Here is a 26968-nt window from a genome sequence, read left to right on the forward strand (position 1 = left end):
TTCGCGATTCACTCATCCATCTCTACTATACAGCGTAATCTAACAGTCAATAACAAGAATGCTCATTCATTCGCGTAATGAGCCTCACATAAATAAATCAAATTTTGAACTGAAAACTTTGCGTATTTCAACTTCCAGAACGAACAAAACCTGATTCTTGTATTTATTTAAGCAGATTTTTCGCATAATATAACTTTAATTAGCATCTAACTACTTATCCGACTTTCTGCTGGATGCTATAGTTGTTGCTGGCCAATCGTTGCGCCAGTTAGTGGCAAGTTGCTACTTGCTGATAGCATTTCAAAATGACAGTTTTATTTCTTACACACATGGAAAACTTTTCAGTTCTCAGCGATACTGAGAAAGTAGTAATTAGCTGGTTTACTGTCCGATTGACGAGCGAGCATTTCATTGCATTGTGTGCACTGCCCGATCGATGACTGTGGGCGTTGTTCTCCCATAAACTAAATTACCCACAAGAAAATTCTGTTTTTGACGAGAACTTATTATATTCGTTAAATCCCGATACTCAAAAAGCTAGTTAGTTATTATTCGTACTTATTAAAAAGGTCCTATCTTGTATCCACCTCGAATGGAGAAAAACGAGAGTCAAGTTTCATGGTCCTAAACATATATGATAAAAAGCATGTTTTTTATGGAACATGTTTTTCAATGAAGCCTAGGGTAACGAATCGTTTAGGACCCTTATAGGAAGTGACTTTACGTTTACTTAAGAAAATATGTATTTGTCTGTGATTTGCCATATATTCATAGATTTGTTCCAAAACTACTATTGTTGGAGTGAAGCTGTCAATGGCTGTTTTATTAGATACCATTACACGGAGCAGTAATGTCACATTTAATGATTGTCTAAGGCAGGTAATGACGGAATTTCCACCCATTTCAGAAATGTATTGACACTTTAAGTTTACGTAAGGCTTTGGGATAAGCTTGAAAAAGACATTCCTTTATACCATGAAATTACATAATTTTTGACACTTCCCTCCGATTTAGACAGTGTCAAAGATGTCAGACGAAACAAAGTTCATTTTGAAAAAAAATGTATCGTCATTGGTTTGAGTGCTTATCTTCAATTTTATCAAGATTTTGAAATAGTCAAAGTGCTTATATAACAGCATAGTATGTGAGTATGCATACATGTGTGAAAATTGAAAACATTGATGGCAACTATCATCAAAAACTAACTTGGTAAAATTCAACTTATTTTGGATTTTAAAGCTTGTGGTTAAAATGACGAACCAATTCAAGAATCTATATCTTACTTCTAGTGGCAGATCACTTGTGGTGCATTTTAAAAAATTAGCGAATTTGAATGCATTTTTTTCATTAAATTAGAAATTCAGATTATATTTTGCGTTCCGTGTAAGACGCCAAGGCACTGCGAAAAACTAGCTCTATCTCTAACCAAACGTCGAAGGGGATAAGCGTAAAACGATCGTTGAACAGACTTTTCTACGAGGGAGTGCAAAGTTGATGCAAAAATGGAAATTTGTGTTATTGTGTTGAATCTTTAAAACGTAAATATGAACGATCATAAGTCGTTCAGACATGAGATATCTTCATGAAATTTTTTATAAAAGACTAAAGAAGTGTATGACATTCTTTGGTTGAAGTTTGAGCGATTTTCATTAAGTCCTAGTAGAATTTTTTTTTTTTTATAATTAATTAATTTATTTAGGCCCAAATGCGGTAGCTCGACGAGGCCGATTGTTTGTTTTTTTACAATAAATAAAAAAAACAGCTACGTTAAATTTTTGGTCTCGTTCAGGCGCAGCTTTCTGCTGCGTGTTGAGATCCTTTTTCTAGGGGGCGAAATATTGCCAGTGTTGTCCACTGCAAGTTGAGGTTCATTTCGTTTGTCTTTCGCGTTATCGTTCACGTCCATATCCTCATCCGTACTACTTTCCTGCTGCTCGCAGTCGGATGTTCCAGTTTGTGTTTTACTCTTAAGGGTCGTTTTAGTATGTTCGTTATCGGCATTCGTTTCGTTGTTGTTGTTGCTGGTTATTTGTGCTTGATCCATAGATGTTGGTTTTGCAGCTGTTAGTGGTTTAGCGTAAGATGGTTGTGTGCTGATTTCAGTTGGATTTGAGTTTTCCTTAACAGTTTCTACGCAAGGTTTTCCGAGGTGCAGCTTCTTCGTGCAGAACTGGCACGTAGGAATTTGCCCTGGGTACGTGACTAGTGATGTTTGATGAATGAGAACATCGTCACTTCCTAACGCTGTGACGGTTATGTATGAGGGAATTGGCTTGGTCACACGCATTCTCACCACACGAACACCGTTAGGGATGCCCGGGAAAAAATTCCTCCAAGTCTCATGTGTAACGGAGTCAACTTCTCCGTATTTTTGCAAGCATTTTTTAATCGCGCCGTCAGGGGTACGCGTAGCCAAATCATGGACACGAACTTCTACAGCGCCGTTCTCGATGTATACGGGAATGCTATATTTAATATTGCCGCATTCGGCGGTGTGCTGCATTTTGTTTCGCGAGGCGAATGACTCAGCTTGTTTAATGTTGTTGAACGAAATCAGCACGCAATGTTTGATATGATGCATTTGTAGGGTTTTCACACAGAGAACAGACGTCCATCTTCAGCATTCAACTTGTGTAAAATCTCTAACGGTTTCGAAGGTAGTTTGGATATCTAAACCAGGTGCGCTACTGTCGTCATGGTTTTTTGTGGCTGAGCTCGACAGAATTGACAGCGGTTATTCCTCTACCCAGTCAAACTAGTCCGAAACCGATTCGGACTTCCAGCATGAATTGCAGCTCAAATGCGTCAACCGATAGAGTCGGAATCGGTTGTTTTCTTTGAGCTAGATTCCATGCTGAATCCATCCAGGATTTCGAACCGGTTCCGGAATCGATTTGACGGTTAGTTGGGATAGGTTGGTGTGGCGGCGCTAGTGTTTTTCGTATATTAATTCAAATGTTTACACACGTTTTTTAAATATTTTTGTTCGATCATGGATGTCTGTTCTCTGTGGTTTTCACTTCAGCCAGATTGAGTTTCATCTGCACTTTTAATAACTGTTCCACTTCCCGAATGGCTGGTCTTACGGGGCATTTCGAAAAATCAACAGCAACACAGTTCAACCGCAACTGGGTTGCTTTTTGCTGGGCACCGTCACTCATCGCTAAATCGCACAGTAGGTATAGGCTATTGTTATATGGACTGCTTGTGTGATAGGCACCGATTGATTTTTAGGTAGAACTGACTGTTTCACTTGCGCGGGACGATTTTTTGCTTCTGCTCAGGGCGAGATGTGAAGACAAACTGTAGTAGTAGAAAATTGTCTGATCCCCCATTTTTATGAAATAACCCAAAACAAAATTTTGTCATGCCGTAGTTTTTTACAACAGCTTCCCTTCAAATAAAATTAGAAAGCTCGTCGTTCTAAATTGATTTTTATATTATTTATGAAAACACAATCTGCTCTAATAGTAATGTCACAGGTTTACTGCGGCAAAGAAAAGTCTTGATTGAATAAACCGTATGTGGGACTATGAATGGTTAACCCTCCGTAAGTCGCGCAAATGGCTCACTGGACGAGCACCCGCTGGTGCCCTAAGACGATTTCGTTAGATTTTCAAAGCAGCGTGCACTAGCGCGACTGCTGGAAGGTTAAACCTTCATTTCCATATCAACTTTCGAATAGGGCAAATAAGATTTGAAAACAAACTTGTTTTGCGGATTTCTCTTAATTTGTTATAATTTCAAAATTGATTCTACCAAGAGTAAATATGTTGATTCATGTGTATTTTTCATGAAACTCAACTCGGAAGCGGAATAATGAGCAAAATAAGTTGGTTACCAAAAATCTTTTTAGCCCTTTTGAAGAATTAATATTGATTTTTTATTTGCATTATGCATGGTTCATGTCCACGCTAGTGGTGAGTATAATAGTATGAGCTACTGTTATAATTTTGCAAATGTTTGAACCGAAATGAGAATGACTTCCTCAATGTAGCTAATCTATCATCTTTGATTCAAAGTGATCTGTTGGTGCATATACAAATGAAAAAATAGTGAACAGATTGTCATATAAAACGGAACTACCCAAAAGAAAAAAAATATGGCAAATCCTACTCGAACGAATAGGATGACTTTCCGAAGGTATTTATAATCTTGAAAAGTTGTCGAGCTAAACGGTTTATTAGTCCACTAGAGCTGCATAGTCTAAACTGAGGTTCAGATTTACGACCGGCCCGTAAGAGGATATAAAGGAAACTATACGGTTTTTACTTTTGCTTGTATTGCCCAGCACCTGTGCCGTCTGACAAGGATGAAGGGCCAAGAATGGCCTAAAAAGTACCGGATGCTCCATTTGTGTTAACGTTTGATGTAATTGTTCAGAGCTTTCGAGAGCTAGGAACCCACTCCAAGCTTCTTCAAGCGACAGTACTGTGCCATCTAGAAAATATAGCGTTTTGAATTCGTTACATTCCTTACTACTTGAAAATTACCTGATTTATACACGTTGAAGTAGAGCACTGGAACCTGATAGCTAATACTGTAAATTACGTGGTAGTCAAATCGGTACAGTTCGGAAATGGATGTTTGTGTAGAATAAGACGGATCGTCTACCAGTAATTCATCTTGATTATCTTCTTCCAGGTTAACGTTTTTCAGCAGGACCAGTGGTTGCATCAATTGCTTTTTCAGATAAACCGTTCCAGATTTTGATTTGACAAGCTCCCAGCCATCGTGTAGCTGTTGTGATAAATTCAGGAATTGTTGAGCCTCTATTACAAATTCTTCCTCTGTCAATGTTCCAATCATGTTGAATATGAGCTAGGAACCTCTTAGAGAGAAACGAAGACACGAAAAGCAACCTTCTGATTATGATTGGTTGTAGACACTCGGAGATTTTGCTGCAAGGGTTTATGCGACTGGTGAATGGTGATAGAGAAATAAACAGACAAACCTATACAGTTGCAGTCCCGCATGACGTGCTACATCTCACTAACTCATACAAACCGAGGAGGCATAAAAATATGTTAACTTCTAGCGAGTACTTTGTGTAATGTTGTATGGGAGCGCAGCAGTTTTTTGTGTATTCGAGAAGTTGGAAAAATTTACATAGATTTTTTGGTCGGTCTGCTAATCGGATGCTAAAATCTATTGCAAAATCTAATTTGTTTCTGTGAAAAGTGCGTTTAAATGTTCCTTGTCATTAGTGGACCCGGCAATAGCTGCAGATTATTCACAATCGAACCTGGGCACTGAGTTTGGACGCTTTTCAGTTGTGGCCCTTTTTCTACTAGCTTGTGCAAGACAATCTATGAAAGGAAGTGGGACGACGACGGGAACTACCAAGAGGGTGACGTGACGTCATATTCTCGTAGCCAACATGAGAACTTTACTTGTAACAAAATGAACGAAATTAATTCTAAATACGAACGAGGAGCACTTTAGTTTACATCAAATCAGTTAAAGTGTTCATTGTGTTCTATTGTTTACTGCTACTATTGTTTGTTGATGACATTTTAAGCGATTTTGACGTTGTCAAACTGACCCCCATCAATCGATGGAAAAACGATGTTGCCTATTGTCAAACTCTGTATGTAGAGATAGGGATGCCAGTTACCTGGGAACTACGGTCAGTGCTGAGAAAAGTGCGTGTGTTCCCTTTAGAATATTTTGAGCTCCACCAGTGAAAAAATTTGAGGCTGAAGATTGTGGAAATAAGAATATGTGATAGAAGTTTTCAAAATTAGGAAGAGGAATAAAGAGTTGGTAGGTGTTCTACAGATGCAAATCAATGAATGAGGGTATGTGTTTGTGTATGCAACAGCTCGCGGATTTGCAAATTGAAATCAAAAAGGTGTGTAGAGAAAAGATTATTTCCAAAAAGTATTATGTGCGAGTGATTTTAGAAAGTGTCCAATAGATTTACCAACGAAAAAGTGAAGACGATATCCTAAAACAGAAGAATAAAATACCTGTACGACCTAAGGAGAGTGAGGAAAATACCGGAAGTAGTGCAGACCCCTAGAATGGCAACGCTGAGAAGTGAGAGAACTAGCGCTCCGGCTGCTGCAGTCAATGGTAAGTGAATTTCAGATTATTCACTTTGACCATGCATTTTTGGTCGTAGCTATATCTATTTTGTAATCCCACACGCACGCACAAGATGCTGTTGCTGGTCAAATGGTGCCTAACAAGTCTTATCTCGTTTTCTTCTATTCCGTGCCTCTCCATTCCACCGATCGCCATTCACTTCGAGCTCTTGTGATGTATAATAATTTTGTTTATTTTTCTCTAGCTCAGTTTCGGGCTAAGACACCACTTGATTAAAAAGCAATTAAACTCGGCGATATATTGAATGGGACTGTGTTTTAGAAACCAGTAGTTTTGAAATATTTGCCAATAAAACGGGAATAAAACCAATGTTGCTTTCCGGTGGTAGTTTCGTTGCCAAGCGGACCAGGATCATATTAATCGATGCATGTACTGTCGGGATAAGCTTTATCATGTCATAATTATTTGCATAATTATGTACCAGTGTCCAAGCCAAATTATTTGAATCTTCTTGTTTTTTATTTTGTTTATTTGATGATAATTATTTTTAATATGTAATACCCGTTTCTATTAATTCAACTTTCGCTACAAGGCTTCTACGGTGAGTGATTCATTCAACGAATTAGAATCAAGCAATATTAAAATCCTCTCAAAACTATCCTCCTTTCCTGCAGTGTGATTCATACCGTCTGTAAATTGGTCCAATCGACATAGATCTTTCATTAGGGCTTAAATCGCAAATGTAAACAAACTGCGTTTTCGCTATTATGACATTATGTGATAAAAATACTACAAGATTGAAGTGAAAATCAGTTAAAATGGTTTTTAATTCGATTTATAATTAAAGAAAACAAAACGACGAAACATGCATTTTCTTCGAGATTTCGACTTAGGCCCTTATTCTCATATGGAATATAAAGGCTAAACTTACATTTTTTGACAGAACCGGGCGTACGCAAAATTATTCTTTAAACAGCGGTTCTATTATATAAATGATAAACAATATCTACTATGATCATGTCTATAGTTGATAGTTGTTGCACATAAACATTGGAATATTTCAATATTTTCATGTAATTCGAAGAAAAGATGCACGCGACCTTACATTTACATTGGCTTTCTATGCGCCCATTTGCTGAGCCCTATAAAAAAGTATACTGTCAAGCTCGCCCATTTACCCAGCCCTACCCAGCAAGACAGAGTCAGTTTAGCCCATTTACCGCGCCCTTCTGAAAATTATGTACACGGTTTAGCCCTTCCGCAGATGGTGGTTGCTGAAGGGCGAAATCACGACTGGGATGCAAATTGGGCGTAAGCATTTTATTAGTTTCTACCCACTAAAAGCATATAGGAATTAAATTCTTTGTTATATTGTCATAAGGTTTAACTAAAGATGCTTCCGGAAAAACATGGTCATAAAGTAATTTATGCCTACAATAAAAACTACATTTAGAAAAGCATCGCCGAATATTGAAACTGATTTTTCTCCAATTAAGTACATTGCGACTTAGGCCCTAATGAAAGATCTGTGTCGCAATGTCGATGAATCATTGTTGCGCTTTCCGGCAATATAAGGAAAGTGTCCTGTTTCGCTTGGCACTCACAGGTGTCTGGTTGCATTACATCGTGTAGGCAGTAACGACAGATACCATTTCTACGTAGGTTGGTACGTATCAAGGGTGTTGTTCGGTTCACATGCTGTGGTGTGATTATGCGGGAAAACGCCATTTCGCTCAGTTTAGTTTCTGAAGTGTGGGAGTTCGATTAGGCTGTAACTCAATTCGAAAGAAATTAGACGCTGAAATAATGATAATTCGATTCAGAGAGATTTGGAATTTAAATTGGGATTACTCCTCCCTTCCATCTTATCATTTCAATTTGGCGAGTTTCTGCTAACACAAAATTAACCTATAATGTTCACATTTCACATTTCCGATTGTGCCATGCCATCGTTTGTATCAAGTTAGGCACTAAATTCCAAGCACGAAAATTGTTAGCGCCTAACATTTTGCGATTGCGGAGCCCTCTATTAGCATCTTCGTCTCCAAAAACCCTGGGATAAAAGTTGAGTATTCTATCAGCCAATAATAATTTATTTCAAAAGCCTGGTTTACCTACCAAATAAAACCCACGAAACTAATGTTTATGATGAAAAGTTTAGTATAGATTTGTTTTCAGATTATCATAATTCCCTCCCCTAGGATGACGGGTTTGACGGTATTGCAAACATCATCAAGCATATTTCTGCATCAGTTTTAAAGAACTTCTGACCAGTGCTGCGAAATTTCACAATCAATTACCTATTTCTGCTTATATTTGCAGAAATTAACATTCAGATTCATCGATCGTTCTTAGAACATCTGGTCACTTGACTCTAGGTTCGCTCTAAAGTTACTCTAAAATTAGAGTGCATAAGTAATATAACTTTCTTCTATTGATAAATGATTTAGTAAGTTAGTGTACTAACTAACAACTGACATAATGTATGTCAAATTTCGGGAAACATTCTTGTACCACAGCTTTGCATGACTAAATGTTAGAGCGTTAGAGCCAAGTGGATGTTAAAATGCGAATTGTCTTGTTTTCAATTGTTACGAGAACTACCTGTTTAAGATACAAACTGTTAGAAACGGAAGAACTCACATCAATAATTCTGGCCATCAATGCTCTAGGAATGCGCCTTTAGAAGTAAGCATAGCTGTAATCAAAGTCCTTATATAGGAAGGTCCTAGCATGCGTCAAAACGAAAACTATCTCTGTGCTCGTATATGTGATAGTTTCTAAGGGCGAATGTTATCAACACTACATGTTAAAGGCTGTTTTTGTTCACTACCACTAACAGTTTTAACGCATGCTAGTACCTTGTATAGAGGCTCTTTGAGCTGTAATATATTTTACACGTCGATATACACAACGTGTTTCTTTTATAAGAAGATTGTTTACTACTTTCATTTGATTCGTAACTATAGCATTTTGTCGACGCATTCTAAATGTTTTCGTCGCCTATTAATGAGGTATACTATTATTGATTTCACCGGTACACGGTTACTGAACCATCTTTTGTTAATGGTTGGTATAGGACCTAGTAATATTGGTTTAGTCTTTGGTCATACGCCGTTCTTATAGAAATTCAATGCAAATTTTGCTCGGTGTATTGCCCGGACGATATGGTCAGGATGTTCCTCGTTTGAAATGCAAGCATCGATTGAGTCAAACAATTTGGCGGCACCTCTATTTATAATCTCGAGTCTTTAGGCGCTCCCTATTGACGGCCCTGTCCGGAATAGACTAACTCATGTATGGAAGTTTTCGCGTTTTCCCATATCTATTTATTGAAATACATAAACTATATAGCAGAAGAACATAATTTCAGTTGAAAAAAGGAAAAAAATGTAAATAGATCAATTTGGTTGGCTTCTTCGACAAATTGAGGGCAAAACGAAACGAAAGAAAAGAATATTGAAAGGTGGATAGATATTCTTCAGTGAATCAGTTATATACTTAGAACAGAAAACGTTTCTTCTTACCGATATGAGTCTGTCTAGCCCTAGTCTTCAGTTCTAAGTTTCGTTTCGGCAGACTTCGCAGCCGAGTCCTAATAATGAACAGGACAATTGACCAGTGCAAGGATCCTACTAAGAATCCATCCTGACTTCAACATCCTGGCTCATAATCGCATTACGAGTTGTCTTGTCTTAACATAGAACTACTAAAATCGAATTTCTTGTCAAATACGAGAAACGAGCCGAAAAGTGTATGATATTCTAAGCGCATATTGCTTCGCCTCTTAACACCGTTTACTGGCCTATTCAGCAGAGTTTCGCTTGTCCGGACTCGGAATGGAAAAGCCATTCTGTTCGAAAGCACCGAAGACTTGGAATGTAAAGTATAACAGAAAAGTGTTCTACTCATTAAGGTGATCGTTTCACAAAGAACATACCTGTCTTCTTACATTCAGTACACATTTAGGTCAAATATAGAATCAGCGCGCGTTTAAATATGGTCGGAGGGGAAGCTCAAACAGGACCATACCCAGTATTTCCAGTAGTTTTTTTCTTCTAGGACTTTTCGGTGTCTTTCTTATAGAATCAAAATATCTTCTATTTATTGGCTAGTTATTGGCTTTCAAAATGCAGTATTATTTGATTTCTTTGCTCGATAACTCTTGTTTGGAAGTGAAAAATGTTGATGTCTTCCACAAATATCTCTATTTTCATAACTCCAACAACTGTATTGAATATTTAAAATATTGGAAATTCAGAAAAAGGTTATAATAAAAAACTATTTTTTTAGGGTTCCTCCCACAAACAATGAGTTTTATCCTGTTGTTTAGAGTGTTTGCACGTTTAGCAAGTTTGCCCGACTATCTCAAAATTTCAAAATATTTTTTTCTATTTCCCTCACAATTCAGAATACGTGAAGACAAGGGGGCATCCATTCCAAAAAAGTTTTCCTAACGCACTAAATCATTAAAATCAATTCCTAAAGCAAAATTAAAAAAATGCGCGTTTTGGTACTATGGCGACCACCCCAAAAATAAGAAATAAAAATTGTAAATGCGAACGAAAGCACGACTATTCAAATTATTTTATACATGCCAAGATACGTACACGCTAGCACACGCGATATGCAAACGGTCAGGCGAACAAACGAGTTCACATACAAACACTCGAATCCTTCACGATCATCCATGCACCTACGCCCACGATCTTGCAAACATGATAACACTCTGGTGATTAAGTGAACGTTTTAGTAGGTTTTTTTACTGGTGGTATATGGACGGCCCCTTAGGGAAAAAAAATATAAAAGTCACGTGGACAATTTATATACCTCCGTCTCCATGGACACAAGCATGGACTTTTTCGTACCCTTTACCCCTCTCATAAATTGTCCACGTGCCGTATGGATGGCCCCGTTACTAATTATGAGGAGATGACTAATGATTGATTTAGCATATAATACCAACTCTCTTGGTGGAAAGTAATATGCAGCAGTTAATAGGTCAAGTTTGTACAAATAAAGAACACCGTATGTAAAAAGGAAATTATGCTTCCTGCTATTCTCAATTCGTAGCGCTCAGATGGATTTCTGAAGCTTGTTTGCGGATCTACTGCTTTCATCACACGTACAGTGTCTGACACTGACGAACGATCACAGCGTGTAATGTTCTAAAAGGTTAAATGTTCAGATGACAAAAGCAAACTATCAAAATACGCTTTGAGAGATTGAGATACAAATGTTCTCTTTCGTTTTTTAGGGGTGACGATTGACAGCTAAATTTCAATGGCTATATCCTAAATAAGGCGGGATTTTGATTGCGTAAAACCATGTGAAATAGACTGGCTATCAAACAGTATTCCTGAACTTCTGTTGGTCACTGTTCGGCACGGCGCAAGAAGGATAAAGTTTTCTATAGATGTATATTTTATCATTTGCCAACTAGCCCGACGTAATCCGCCAGTATGATGCACAATTTCCCCCGCTTCGTAATCGTACCGCTTTGAGTTGATATCATAATGCACATTGTCCCGAAAACGTATTGTGTTCCCCGTACCAGTTGACGTCATTATATCGATGAGTGAATGGCTTCCACCGGAATTGTAATTGATTTTTCATCTTTTTCACATCGAAATTTGCATACAGTAGTTGGATTTTGGCCATTATTTCACATGGCTCGTTGTGCACAGGTTGGAGGATTTTGAATTGAGCCTGAATCTCGAATCCCATTCTATCTCGTAACAGGGACAACCGATTGTTTATTAGCTTATTTGTGGAAATGATTATTCACTATTAGTTCAAGCAGAACTGAAACCTCTTCGTACAGGAAGATGGACAACTTCAATTAGGATTCTACGTCAACACTGTCATCACTTCCTGTCAAATCTTCGGGTAGGGAAAGCGAAGCGAAGATAACATCCAGTTGTTGGCATCAGTGGTTGCTCTACACTTTTGTACACACATATAGTAATCATTTTCGGCGTGAAGCGTCTTACCTCACATGTCAGCAGCCGTCCGAACGTGGATTTTAAAGCGCATCTGGTTGAAATGTTTTGGGGTTTTTATTGATTTTTCTTTATCTACTGTCGACGGTTTGATCGTAGTAAGATATTATCAACAGTGAGTGTATTTATTAGATACATATCGCCAGATTAGAAATGTTTGTTCACGAACCGAAAAAATGGCGACTTAAGGAGTTACTTGAGTGGATCAAAAAATTCGAAAATTTTGTTTTTGTGTATTCTTAATGTATCTTACCCCAAGAATGTTGCTACAAAATTTCAAAAGAATCCGACTATTAAAACTGAACTTACAGCACTAAGGAGCTGAAGGTGTCCTGAGACCTAAGTGACAATGTTTACGCGGGAAGTCATTTTCGTCAGAATGTACATTACTGTTAGTGCATTAATGATCTTTCGAAAAGTAAGTTGCTTGCAAAATGTGTTGGAGGTTTCGCTTAGAACAAACGAGAGTTATAATAAACTCATCTTGAAAATTAGTCCAAAGATTCTTCCTGGGAGTGTTTTGCCAGTCGAAATAGCATCTTTCACTTCCGCTTATATTTACAACGAAGGAAATGTTGCGGTTTTGAAGACATTACAAGCATTGTCCTAATGTCCATCGATTTGATGCAAAAGAGAACGAGGCTAAAGGCTAGTAAAGAGGGAAGAATGGCACTTCGTTAACATCAAAATGTCATTCTTGGCACTACTGCGGCCTCCGAAGATAGTCAGTATGGCCTCGGAATGGATGTTGAATATTACTCATTTTATCATTGCACAATATTGACACGAAACTTTAAACGCATTTATCTCAAAATCGTGTTTTTCGAAAACGTCTTCGCGGTAACAACGATTACTCGGCATGTATTAAACCGACCGATTTGAAACCTTCTCCGTTTCATTTCTTATTACAATGGCTTCCTCGTGAACGAAGGAATTTTTACTTTGAGTATGCTTCTAAGAGAATCACTGTTCTAAGTCATCTAAATTCAAAAATATCAGAACAATTAGTACCTTTTTGCAACAAATGAGAATCTTGTAAAATCCTTCGTTCACGAAGGGTGTCCAGGTATGCACCAACCAAAACATATTAGGTTTTGCATTGCAGATAAGCCGTTCTTGATTTATCATTGTCACCGCGCATGAAGTTCAAAATAAGGTGATCCGTGGCAACAGTCATATCTCTGTCAATTTGGAAGCTTTTGCTACATAAAAATTACTACGAATATCTTTAAACACGTACTACAACTTATGAAAAAAAAGTTTTACAATAAGCTATTACAATGATGAAAAATCGCGAATTTACCTAATATTTTTGAAACCCAAGTAGATATAACCCCTTAAAGAACGAAAAAATATCGAATGAAAAAATGCCATGTAAACGCAGGAAAACTTATTTCCGATGAACGAAAATGAAATCGCGTCACTGACGAAATATTCGTGCTACATGCAAACATTTAATAAAATAAAGTACACTGAATATGTAAAATTACGAAGACCTTCGTTGTTACCGACGCACGTAAATTATCCATTCCTAGTCAGCATAGTATGATATAATCCTGTTTTTTCGTAATTCCATTAGTTTGCTTCTCCACTACTGATGTATATCAAAAAATAATATCGGTTAATTTATACACTTTTTGAATCTCTTTGTATTTTTTCTCTATTCGACATATTATGATTCCTTTTATTACTATATCCTAAATTTGATTCATACTAACACTAACTAACACAACCAATTGCGTATTCTCTCACTCACACTCAAAATCTCTTCCATTCCAAACGTACAATCGCTCGTGGCCTACGCGATAACACAAACCTGGTCACAAACGCAAACATTAATTGCAATCATCTACACGTATCAATTTACACACGCAAACATTAACCCACCACTCGCGCGATAATGAATCGGTCATGTCCGGAAGTCTATCCTCGTTCGTAGAAGCCTAGATTCATGCATTTAGTTGGACCAATAAAAAAAATTATGTTCATATCCACTAGACAACCGTTCCATGCGGGGGGGGGGGGGACGCTAGTGATATGGAAAAACTCACTTTTTTCTGTATCTGAACCGTACACCGAAAATAAACTGTCAGATTCACGATCCGCGCGCGATCATCCAAGAACACACGCTAATTTGCGAAAGGACACGCGGCCATAAAATAGAATTTATACATGCGAAGTTACATACACGTTAGCACACGCGGCATACAAACGCACCCGCGATTGAACACGTTAACGTAGAAACGCTCGAGCCATTTGCGATGATACACGCGCTCGCGAAATCTCTACGCCTGCACATATCTGAACCGTACAATGAATATCGCATTTAGTATCACGGCCCGCTGCAATATGCCTGAAGCAGTGTTTTAGTGGTTGATATTACTCATCTCGTCTGCAATTGTAGTAAGTAATTCTGACGGAGAGCTCTTCCCAGAGTCTACAGTTCCAGTGGGACAACTCTCGAAAAAAAGATTACGAAGACGTTCGTTTTTCAAGTCGCCATGTTTTTAGCACGGGGAATGAACGAAAACAACTATTTACCATGAACGAAAATGCTCAGAAACGCAGATGAACCTATTCGTGGCAGATGATCGAATTAATTCGTACATTCCTATGAATTTTTGTGCATATTTATTTTTCGAACAATAATCGATCTTAATACGAAAGATTGCGTAAGTATTAGAAAGACTTTCGTATTATTCATAAACCAACTCGTTTGACTAATGAAGCCAATTCTTAATAAACCTACCGAAGTCGTTTCAGGGTTTGTGCGAAAAACTCGTACTAAAAATAAACACAATATATTTTACGAAAGTTTTCTGTACTAAACTTATTCGTAGTCGATTTACGAATATTTTCTCTCAGTGTATTTCATGTTTTTTGACCGTTGAAGGTTAGTTATCTTTTTAATGTATTCCCTTGAATTTAAATATAACTTTTTAGTCGAAAATGGCTAAAATGACATTGATCCTATGTTGGTCTGACAATGATTCGATGTTGGTCCGACATAAGTCCAATATTGGTCTGACATTGGTCCAACACAAGCTTAAAATTGGCCCGACGTTGGTTTGATATCGGCCCGATGTCGATCCAGCACTGCCCGATATTGGTCCGACGTTGGTCCAACCTTGGTTTAACATTCCATCTTATATCCACCATCATCGTTTTCCAATTTTCTTGCTTGCTCACTATCATTCAGTAAGCGAAATGATATTAGTGTTGAATTGATATTCGTCCGAAAAAGTGATAGCTCGAAACGGAAGGATATCAGCTATCAACTGATTTCACTGAAATTGTTCAGCTCTGATCTCACCCACAATTTTAATGCGGCATCTCTTCCAATTGCAGGGGAGAGATGCCGCACGACGACATTTTCCTCTGCAATCATGAATGACCGTGCTCGTGAGCAGAATTTCTTCTAAAAGCTCCCAGCTATTCAACCGATACATTATCTACGAAAAAAATCGAGCACTTTTAAAAACGAAATTTTAATGTGGTGCTGAAAAATTTTCGACACTCCCTGATGCAACTGGAAGCACAAAATCATTATTAAAATTTTCGAATTTAATAATAAGGATTATTTTACATCTCCAGTGTTGTAAATCTTCGAAAGACAATCTCACAATATCATATTACAGTATAAAAGTGACCCCATATACGAGATATAGAGAGTGCGGCATCTCTCCCGAAATCACCCTATCATATGGGTGTAATTTAATTTCATTTAATATTTATTTTTAAAACTTTTCATGATCTGCGCCTCGGTGTGGATTGACTCCATCGAACTAGTGTTTTATCAACCCTATAGGAAGTTCGAACACAATGTCAAACATTGCGTGTTAGCAACAATTATGCAAGCTTGACGATGTAACGAAAGTATTTCGTTCGAGGAAAAGTGAAGTGAAAACAATGTTCATAGTGTAAAACAAAACACAGTTACTTTTCTTTCCATTTTTTTTAATATGCTCCCCAGCCGTGCCATCATTTTATGCTTTTGTGCGGCACCCGACCATCGGCAGACTATATCCCGTGTGCTAAACAGTCAGGCAGTAGTGGAGGTGATAATTTGTTTAGTAAACAAATTACCCATCGCAGCACGTAACTGATCGATCGGACTCAGTTTTGCGGTAATGTTTGTGAACGCGTCCTTCGCTTTTTATGTGTCGTCATTTATTATCTATAAAAATTCACACTCACAGTACATCATTTTTTGCCGAAATTTTAACTTTTTTCGGTCACTTCATTGGCGTGAGTCTGCACATCCAATAAATTGACTAACTACTAACAACAATTGTAATCAAATAACATTTAATTGTATAACAAAATAACTATACAACTCCGAAATGAGGCATGTTCTGTTTCTGACCAAGGGCTTGAAAAGCTAAAAAACCTTGGTATTACACCCATCACATCATATGCAGTGTAATCATTAAGCCACTAAGATCTCCTATGCGTTAGTGTTGCAACATAACTTGTGAACAAAGTTATGGTTCAGCCTAGATATTGACCAAAACCTTGGGCTAATTTATGCTTTGCCTACACCTTTGTCAATGTCGGTCATATGTTCATAGTCTTGCACATGTTTCTTTCGGCGGGTTAGGTTACAAAATAGTTTGAAGGTAACATTCGTCAATCTTTGAACTCTGTTTGATTAGTGGAGCATTTCTATTGCTTTGATGGCAAAAAGGAACCAGCACGTGTGATCGCGCACACGAGAAATGCATTTAACCTGTCGGAGTGGTGATGTGCCGTTGACGTTCTTTTCCGTTGACGGAAGCTGATGTACCGTTTGAATCGAGCTTAACATAGCAGAACTAAACAGTTTTTTAAAGAACAATGAAAGAAAGTGTCATTATAAAGCACGACAGGATTAGCAATAAAATATCGCTACCACCACTGACAGTGAGACGAATTGCCGAAGCTGAAAGCAGTTATGTTGCAAAATATTTGTAACCGTATTTTCTGCTACCGCTTGCCTCTAATTGTGTGGTAAACGAGTTCATCGGGTGAGTCGTGTGGATTTAATTCAATTTCTATAATCATTTCGATGCACTTCTCGGTCGGATTATATTACATGGTGTCCGAAAAACCTCACTTCGTTGGCTTCATTTATTTTCGGTGTCCGGTTAAATGTTTTTGGTGCATATTTGACGGCATTGCAAACATCATCAGGTATATTTTGTGCATAAGTTTTAAGGAAACTCTGACAGATTAATTTAAGATAGTTTATTGCATTGTATTTATCATCATTTTGCGTAGTGTTTATTTGAATATTATTATTTTTTATTCAAAATGTGATACATCATTACTAGTCAGTGGAGTTCGGTGGGTTTGGTGTATGATGTATGAACCTTACTGTTATTGATCGATTGAAACGAATCAAAATTCATTTTCTTCAGAATTGAATTCACTTCTAAATGAATCGTTGGGTAAAACTGATTTTCCGCCCTTGTTTGTAAGCCTTTGTTCTGTTTGTATTGTGAGTCGTTGTGGGTTAAACAGAATGGCAACATATTCTCGGTAATCTCATTTATTTTGGTCTGTTATCTGCGCGTTTTGATGTTTTCGGTAATGCTATGTTCACCCAAAGGTCTGCTTCAAAGAGGAGAAGAATGTGCCCGTATAAGAATGTGAAGAGTGGCAGATTTCACAAACACAAAACAGATTCAAGATAATCTGCATAAAGTGTATGCATGTGTGTACAATAATATTATTGATGGCAAACGCCTTCAGTACCTCAAAAAGGCTGAAAGCACTAGTTTATATATTCAAAACATTATGTAAAATTAATTTCGTTTTTCATCTTCTCTTTTTTTGGGAAGTGAAGCAGTATTAACGCAATGTCGATCTTGCCAATCGTAAAACCAAAACTCTCGCTTTATGTATGCCTATACCTTATCTGGTATCATCTTGGCTTTTCACGTCATTTGCAGTTTGACAAGACCATAATTTGATGTTGGAATGACGGGCCGAATTTTATGGCATATGAAAATTAAAACTATGCAATCAGTTAACAGTTCGATAACACAAAAGAATTATTTCTGAATGACGTATTTTAACACTTGGCATATTCTAGCGATTAACTAATTGTTTTATGGTGAATTAATCATAAATGGATTTCTCGGTTAAAACAAATGTAAGTCTCAGTCTAAGGTTCAATAGATTTGTGGCGGCATAATGAAATACCACCATCTTTTATCACCTATTTTTATAAGATAATTCATCAACAGTGCTATCTTTGAAAATGAGGCACCTTTGTTATGCCACTAATTTCTTTACCGATCTTTGTTTATTGCAAATAAGTAGCAGTTTTCATTCGACTATTTTTAAAATTGCACATATTTTTACGCATGTAATTTTGAATATTCGTTGATTTGATGGCGTTGTAAGAGAACATTTATTCGTCGGATGATGCCAATCGTTCTGACATTCCTTTGTTTGTTTAGTGTTAATTTGACCAAATAGAGAATTAGAAAATCCACAGGGCATCAATGCACTTGGGGAATACGCATGGTTTTGCTTGAGCGGAATGATGAATGTTCAATTATGTCTTAGGGTTGTGAATTGATAGCAACTATTTATGAGGGATGCATGAGGTGATGGTATGAGCGATGGATAGGGTAGTGGTATGAAACGGGGGGATGGGTAATAAGGGGTGGTTAAAAGGGGGTGATCAGTGGGTGTAACCCCTCTCCGTACACCCCTAGCTACGCCGCAGTTAAAATCAAGAAACCCTATGTCAGTTGAAAAAAATATCAAAATCCAAAAAAGTCAACTTTTGTCTTTTTTTTCGAGATTACATCAAATCTCGACGTTTCATGGAATTAAGGACATTTGTTATAATAAAAAATAAATTCGATTTTTAAATTTTCTATAAATAGGGGAACCCGGGGCTATTAAGAAAGTGAGGATAATTCGGACCCCCTCGATTTCTCAGAAAATAGCAAGACTTTCTGACTATCGTACATATTCATGGAACCGCTATTCCGAAACATTAATTTTGAGAGCTGAATTTGATTCTTTGTAGAAAGGAGATACAACGTGTTTCATTTTTTTGCCATCCTCAAAACAAAAATCATTATGATGGTAAGACCGCGATTAAAGCAATAAATAAAAGTGAAAAAATAATAAGTAAGTGTTTTGAAAAGCTTGAGACCTCTATTTAATGGAATAATTTTTGTTTGGGTGAAAACACAGATATTTTCGAGGCGCTCACCACGTCTGTGCGAAATGATCGTACGGGGCTATTCGGAACCCCTATTCCGTCAACCAACGTTCGGCTTGTGGCTGTGCACACCATTGTGCACGCCACAGCAAAGAAAATACATGAGCCGCCAATCGACAGCTGTGACTTACCAGATTAAGTTTTTGTAAAGCAATTTTTTTTGCTTCTTAAGAAGTGTCTCTTATAAATATTTCATAGGTAAAGATAATTCCATTGCAAAAAATTAAAGAAAAATGACGGCCTGAATTGCCCCGTAGGGTGGTCCGAATTACCCCTACATTGTAAAAGTATGGAAAAATGTAGAGGTTTGCAAGTCGTCGCCTAGCGTTGCCATTGAGTGGTGCAAATAAACCTTTTATGGCACCAAAATGTAGCTGAGGTTTCAAACTAACAATTAGGTCCTTTGACCGGTAAATTTTTTATCATTTATCTATCTAAAAGGGCGATTTGCTTAAGTAGGTCCGAATAGCCCCGGGTTCCCGTATAGATATATATTATACAGATGGTAAACCATGTTCCGCGACCACCCAGGGCGATTTCGAAGGTGTCCACGATCATCCAGGGTTATTTTGAAGGGGTCCGCCGCGCCAACAACGTTGAAAAACGTGGATCTAGACTAGCAAATCCAAGTAATTTTACACCCATTTTAAAAAGTTTTGCATCATTTTGATATCATAGTGGTACCAGTTTATATGGAAAATTACCCTGTGGTCACACTCTTAAACTCGTAACTTTGGAACGGGAAGTTCGATTAACATAAAATTCCATAGTAGTTTCTCAAGCATTTACCCACTACTCGCGCGATCATGTATCTCTACCTCGGTTATAGCAGCCTAGACTTATGCCCTCAGCCGCACCAATCAAAAAATGACGCTCATATTCACTAAACAATATCGGGAACTCTAGTGAAATGGGGAAACTGTCTCTCTTGCATCTCTACGCTACACTAAAAACTAAGCATCAGATATACGGTCCACGCGCGATCTTTCAAGAATGTGAATGGCCACACGATTATAAAATCTAATTTATGAACGCGAAATTACACACACGCTACCGCAAGCGACAAATACGTTAACTTACAAACGCTCGAGTCCTTCGCGATCACACTATTACACAATTAGTGAAAACCAACGCCAACCCCAACAGATATGCACCCCTGGATTCGAACACTAAAACTAACCTTCCACGCACACACCACCACCACAGAACTCACAATAAGACTCATACATACAAAGTCACGCGCAATAATTACAGGTATTCGTCTGACAACCGGAGGAGGTGCATCTTAAACGCAGAGCTTATCATTTCAATGATGGCCTTGGATCTGCGTAGCCTGTGTTCAAGGCACCAAAACTTTGTTCGTCGGGTCAAGGATGTATGGAACCCGCTAGCCACCAGCCCTCGGCGCTACCTGCCCATAAAGCGATAAAAATACCAATCCCAATACTAGACTTATATTCATGTAGGATATGACATAGGTTTTAGAATGTATGTTTTAACAAGATCTGTCCCAGGTTTTTAGGTTATGACAGATTGACTATATTGGATGTTTTAAGTCTTCACCATGATGTGAAATATTCCGGGCTGCGTAACTGTGTTGAATTGTTTTTATAGTTTCAAGTGATTGGGGTCAATTTGACCATGAAGTAAATAGAATCAAACTTTGTTGATTTGTCACAAACTGTGATATAGTTCAGACTTGAACGAAATTCTCTACTCTATCTCTACATTTTACCAGTAGTTTTAAATTTCATACCTGTGTCTAGTCGCAGTGTAGTGCAAACTGCACCAAATAAATACACGCCACCAGCTAAACAAATTTATCTAGAGCATCTGAACGAAAGGGAAAACGATTAGCGTGCGCACGCTCGAGATAATCGAAATGAAATGTACTAAACAACGTTTATGTTTTTCGTACCGCGTGCCGATTGATTGTTATGATAGCGAAGCACGATCAAAGGCAGCAAAGAAGCATATGTATGTACTGTTCGTCAGTAACACTGGATCAGATTAATGAAGGGAAAAGTGAAGCGCATGAATCCGGTAAAACATGATCACTGTTGATTGGAGGTAACATATTTTCTTGTTTCGGCCTGTTCCATCTTTATGTCTGGCGCAGTGCAAACTGATGCGCGGAAAACGCATTTAGCAATTCCATGGAATACTATGCCGCTGCTACAGCGCGGAATGTGGTGCGTTTGATGTCCATTTGCTAACTGGACAACCAGTGGAATATTTTATTTTGACTTAATTAAAAATTAATACCGATTGTAAATTCTCTAATGAGCTTAGAGTATACGTGAGGAATCTGCGCGATTGGAAACTTTCGAATTTTAATTTAAGCTTTACGCTCGTTTGTTAAACGAATGAGTGTCCTAAAACGTGTCATATGCAGTGGAGAGAAGCTGTGTTCAATGTGTAGTCCCTGGAGTGCTGTTTCAATAAATATAAATTATAGCTGCAAAAACTTTATTAAATATTAGATTACCTGGTCCATATGAGACTCTTTCACATTGTACAAATAATGCGAGGAAAGTTCTCTAGAAGTTTTTAGTTTAAGCTTTTTTATTGGGCGACCTTGTTGATGTTTAGACTCGCGGTTTTATTTGCGCGGTTTTTTACGAGGTTTTTTTTACGCGGATTTTCGAATTACCGTGTTTTTTTCACACAGATTTTCCAATTAACACCTTTTTAACGCGGATTTTCCAATTAACGCGGTTTTTGCACAAATATTCTAAGTCCATTTCAATGCAAAAAACTTTTTTTTCCGAAAAAAAATTGTAAGTCCTTTAAATGCAAAGAACTTGACAATTGACAAAGAATTTTGACAGTTTTTATTTTGCGCGGATTTCGCAATTAACACGGTTTTTGCAAAAAATATTCTAAATCCTCCTGAATGCAAAAGACTTAGAAGATTTCGGAAAGATGGAAGAGACGGGTCTGGAAGACTCCTCATGGCCCGCAACAATATGGGTATTTTCGGAATGGTCTTGAAGTGTAGGTGCCAGAAATTAATTTTTGACGCCATTTTGAAATCCAAGATGGCGAGTTCCGGTTTAGCGAAATTCGCTATAACCCAATAAATATGGGTATTTTCGGAATGGTTTTGAAGAGTAGGTGCCAGAAATTGATTTTAGACGCCATTTTAAAATCAAAGATGGCGACTTCCGGTTTAGCGAAATTCGCTATAACCCAATTAATGTGTGTTTTTTCGGAATGGACTTGACGAGTAGGAGACAAAGGTCGATGTTTGACGCCATTTTGAATTCCAAGATGGTGATTTCCGGGTTAGCCACATTCACTATAACCCAGTCAATATGAGTGTTTTCGGAATGATCTTAACGAGTAGGTTTCAAAAATTGACCCCATTTTGAAATCCAGGATGGCGATTCACGATTTAGCAAAATTCGCTATATGGCATGAACACATAAAAATATTTTGCTGGCTTATGATTAGATCTTATATTTGAGGGCGTTTTGGATGATTGCCCAGATTTTTCATGCGGGAATTTCGGTAAACCGGAAGTCGCCATCTTTGATTTCAAAATGGGGTCAAAGATCAATTTCTGGCGCGTACTCTTCAAGACCATTCCGAAAATACCCATATTGATTGAGTTATAGCGAATTTTGCTAAACCGGAAGTCGCCATCTTTGATTTCAAAATGGCGTCTAAAATCAATTTCTAGTACCTACTCGTCAAGACCATTTCCAAAATATCCAATATTGATTGAGTTATAGCGAATTTCGCTAAACCGGAAGTCGCCATCTTGGATTTCAAAATGGCGTCAAAAATAAATTTCTGGCACCTACTCTTCAAGACCATTCCGAAAATACCCATATTGATTGGGTTATATCGATTTCACTAAACCGGAAGTCGCCAGCTTGGATTTCAAAATGGCGTCAAAAATCAATTTCTAGCACCTACTCTTCAAACCATTCCGAAAATATCCATATTGATTGAGTTTTAGCGAATTTCGCTAAACCGGAAGTCCCATCTTGGATTTAAAAATGGCGTCCAAAATCAATTTCTGGCACCTAAAAGGAAAGGAAAGAGGGTAACAGTGGAACTATGAAAACAATACGTTTTCATAGTTCCACTGTTACCCTCTTTCCCCTACTAGTTAAGACCATTCCGAAAATACCCTATCGATTGCACTAAACCGGATGTCTTTGATTTAAAAATGGCGCCAAAAATCAATTTTTGGCATGTACTCTTCAAGACCATTCCGAAAATACCCATATTGTTTGGGGTGCGGGCCATCTTTTCGAAAATCTTCTAAGTCTTTTGCATTCAAAAGGACTTAGAATATTTTTTGCAAAAACAGTGTTAATTGCGAAATCCGCGTAAAATAAAAACTGCCAAAGGTCTTCTAAGTTCTATGCATTTAAAAGGAATTTTTTTCAGAAAAAAGTCTTTTGCATTCAAAAGGAATTAGGACTTCAAACTTCCAAAAATATTCTAAGTCTTTTGCTGAGTTTTTTTTTACGCGGATTTTCGAATTAACGCGGATTTTAAAATTAACGCGGATTTTCCAATTAACGCGGTTTTTACGCAGTACGTATTCTCCGCGTAAAAAACCTGGGTATATATAGTTAATAATATATAAATAAATCCTCATCATCATCGTGACCGAACAATTCGGGCGTTGTTCCGAATTGTGATTGAATGAATTTGGCTTGTCAATAGTGAGCTTGATTGATCCGTGGGTCTCTTTAATATTTACAATGTGTATCTTGCTTACGCAATTTTTTTTTGTTCACATGGATACACCATAAACAGCGTCGCATACTGCTGGTTGAGGGTTTCGTACATCGAGTATCTGGACAGCCTGATTGATTGTAAATATGTAAATATGTGACAGCGGTCCTGAATGCTCGGAAGACTTAGAGGGTCTCTACTAGACATTGCCGGGCTCGGGTTTTTGGACTTCTTGGGTTCGGGTCGGGTTCCGGGTTTTCAAATTTGGAATTCTCGTGTTCTCGTGTTTTTGAAATTTGAAACTTTCGGGTTCGGGTCGGGTTCGGGTTTTGAATAACTCTTTTCTTGACGCTTTTTACGTGTGTACACAAAACCCAGTCTCTTTTTGTAGTAATGAGCTATATCTCGTTATTCGAATAGATGACACATATAACCTTCCTAAATTTTACCACCTTTGAATTGCTATAATTCGTCATATTTTCTGGTGCTCAAATATTGTATTTTTTATTCATGTATATAATTTTTGCCTTTCTCATATAGAAAGGATATGCAATCACTCTAAAAATCGTTAACCTAATCCCGGCCAAATTTTTTTTTCGATTGACATAAAGTTTCTGGGTTTTAACATGGGAAGGTTACACCCCCTCCTCCTTACTGGTCACCACCAATTTAAATTCCCCTTAGATCACCCCTCATTGCATCCCCTTCAGACCACGACCCCATCAATCACTCGTACCCCTGCCCCTCTCAACTCCATCATCCTTATACCACCGCTATAACACAAGGCATCCCGAATTAAGCCGGGGAGTGTTTGGTTCCTAGGTTTTTCATCCTCCTCACACACCCACCCTCACATGACAAAATTAGTTAGCAGGAAGGCAGCATTGAACTAATGCTGATTAGGCTAATAAAGTATGATATTTTTTTGTTTCAAGTGTTTCGCCGTCGACACGTAGCTCATCAGGTTCGTGACTGGCGAACCATTGTGTGTAGATGTAAAGTTACTAAGAATCTATTAGTTATTTCCATAATTGAAACGAACATAACCAGCCATAGACTCATAGTTTAGAGAAATGAGAAAGGCACAATTGCACCACTAGGTGGATTAAAAAAGGGTTTTCTCTTTAGATTCGCAAACTGCCCGAACTATTTTATTTTTTAAACGAGCACTCACGAAAGAGCAGAGTTACAAGTGACGAATCTCCCCAGGCACCGAGTCCTCCGATTGAAACCTTTCCGCCAGGTTTCTGTCTGTCCTTGGTTTAGCTAGAGGAACCATGTAGGCTGATAGCAGATGAAGGACACGTTGAATCTCTAACGAGATAAATTGAATGGTGTAATACCGGCGCTAGATGCACTGGCGGCGTTCATCACAGGCGTTACAAAACACGCTTTTTATTTGAAATTTCTGCAGATCCGCTAATGGCTGGAACAGAAGGTATTTTCATAAAAGAATCCAGATCATGTAACGGCCCAATCCTGGGACAATCTAACAGAAAGTGCTTGTTTTATATATGTAGCACTGATTTGATAGTGGTGTTAGTATACCCCCACCATATAAGTGCAATCGTTGTTCATGGCCGAAAAGCCCGGCAATTTGCATTCGCTAAAAAGCAAGTTTGACCTTTTTTTTCTTTTTTTATGTATGAATAAAACTTGGAAAAGAAACATGATTTGATTTTTTAATAAAATGTTTTACCGATTTACACACAACAAGCAAATCAGAACATCTGACCGTGAAAAACAATAAAGCAGTATCGATAAGGACATGCACGTGAACGATAATGCGACAAAAGGTACTCCGAATGACCCCCAAAGTCCAAGGTGTGTTGTACAACTAATGTTTCTCCACCAAGCAAGAGGATCTCAACACGCAGCCGCAAACTGTGTCATCAAGACCAGACGGGCAGGTATTTTTAGTGTTATTTTTTATTTTTATTTTTATTTTTATGTTATTGAAAGATGCCAAGTTGCCTTATTTATTTAAACTGATACGAACTCTAAAGAAGATTAAGTCGCTCAAAAAGTTATTTAAAATTGAGACTATTTTTTATATTTTTATAACCATTCCTGACAATATTTAATCAAATTATTGTTGACAATAGTTAGTTTATCATCGATGTCGGTACTTTTCTTTGCTGAATGGCTATAGATGGATATACAAAAGCAAATAAAGTTAACATAATTCAAAAGAAAGTCAAGGCAAACGAATAATATCCGATTAAAATTCGTTTGAAAAGAGCTAATAAAGATCAATCCCCAATTGATTTGCGATAGATTTGCCTGCATACCTTACATAAACATTTATCTTCCTTTCTATTCGTTTGTTTTGAATTTGCTATGCATGGTGCAAACTTTTTTTTTCCTATGCGTGTGCGTACGGGGTGCTTTTTACGCTATTTCGTACTTCTCCTACCATTAATTCGGTTAGAGTGTTAACCAAATAAAAAATAAACCCAAAAACGTTGTTTGGGACAGGTGTTTTTTGCGAGCTATGTGCCAAACCGCCATGATTGGATTACAAATAATAGTTAGGCCTCGTTTCGTTTGATGATGGATTATACTATATGCATAAAAGACACACATCGTAAACTGTTGGAAATGACTTCTGCGTTCCTTTTCCTGTCCTGGTCATCATTGCTGATGGCGGACTTATGACTTGCCCCTCCACCCTGGACTGAACTATCTGCATCAGTCAGCCGGCCGGCAAATAAGAAAGTTACAAACGATTGGGGAATTTCACGCTACGGCGAAGTCAGGCTTTGTGATTTGTGTGAGGTAATTACGTAAATTGCGATAGTTTTTATTTCTAAGGGAAGGTTCGTGACATGTTTTGGCTATTTTGTTTTTCGCTTGAAAAAGTGCCATTTCGCTCTACTTCGAACAAGAAAGAGCTAATATATGCTGAAATGGTGTCACTGTTATTAATTGGTGAGTCGGAATAAGTACAGTTATGTATGAGTATTGAGTTGTTTGGGTTGTAGGTAAATTA

General features: G+C 37.7%; 2 protein-coding genes across 3 annotated transcripts in view; one reads left to right on the forward strand and one right to left on the reverse strand.

The window, feature by feature from the left end:
- Window positions 1-4163: 4163 nt before the first annotated feature.
- Window positions 4164-4910, reverse strand: LOC131677611 (ubiquitin-like-conjugating enzyme ATG10). The gene is made up of 2 exons (XM_058957508.1): window positions 4494-4910; window positions 4164-4440 (listed from the first exon to the last, which is right to left on the reverse strand). The coding sequence occupies exons 1-2, from the start codon at window positions 4807-4809 to the stop codon at window positions 4184-4186; spliced, it is 573 nt and encodes a 190-aa protein (XP_058813491.1). The 5' UTR covers window positions 4810-4910; the 3' UTR covers window positions 4164-4183.
- Window positions 4911-5625: 715 nt separating this feature from the next.
- The window catches only part of LOC131677472 (guanine nucleotide-releasing factor 2), a 117374-nt gene continuing 96031 nt past the window's right edge, over window positions 5626-26968 (forward strand). For both annotated transcript variants that reach the window (XM_058957354.1, XM_058957344.1), the window contains exon 1: window positions 5626-6078. Coding sequence is in view for 1 of the 2 variants with exons in the window: in XM_058957344.1 (XP_058813327.1) it covers window positions 6027-6078 (52 nt within the window). In the remaining variant the exon portion in view is untranslated. The remainder of the gene's footprint in view (window positions 6079-26968) is intronic.

This window comes from Topomyia yanbarensis, chromosome 1 (genome assembly GCF_030247195.1).
Source record: "Topomyia yanbarensis strain Yona2022 chromosome 1, ASM3024719v1, whole genome shotgun sequence".
NCBI classification, from domain to species: Eukaryota; Metazoa; Arthropoda; class Insecta; order Diptera; family Culicidae; genus Topomyia; species Topomyia yanbarensis.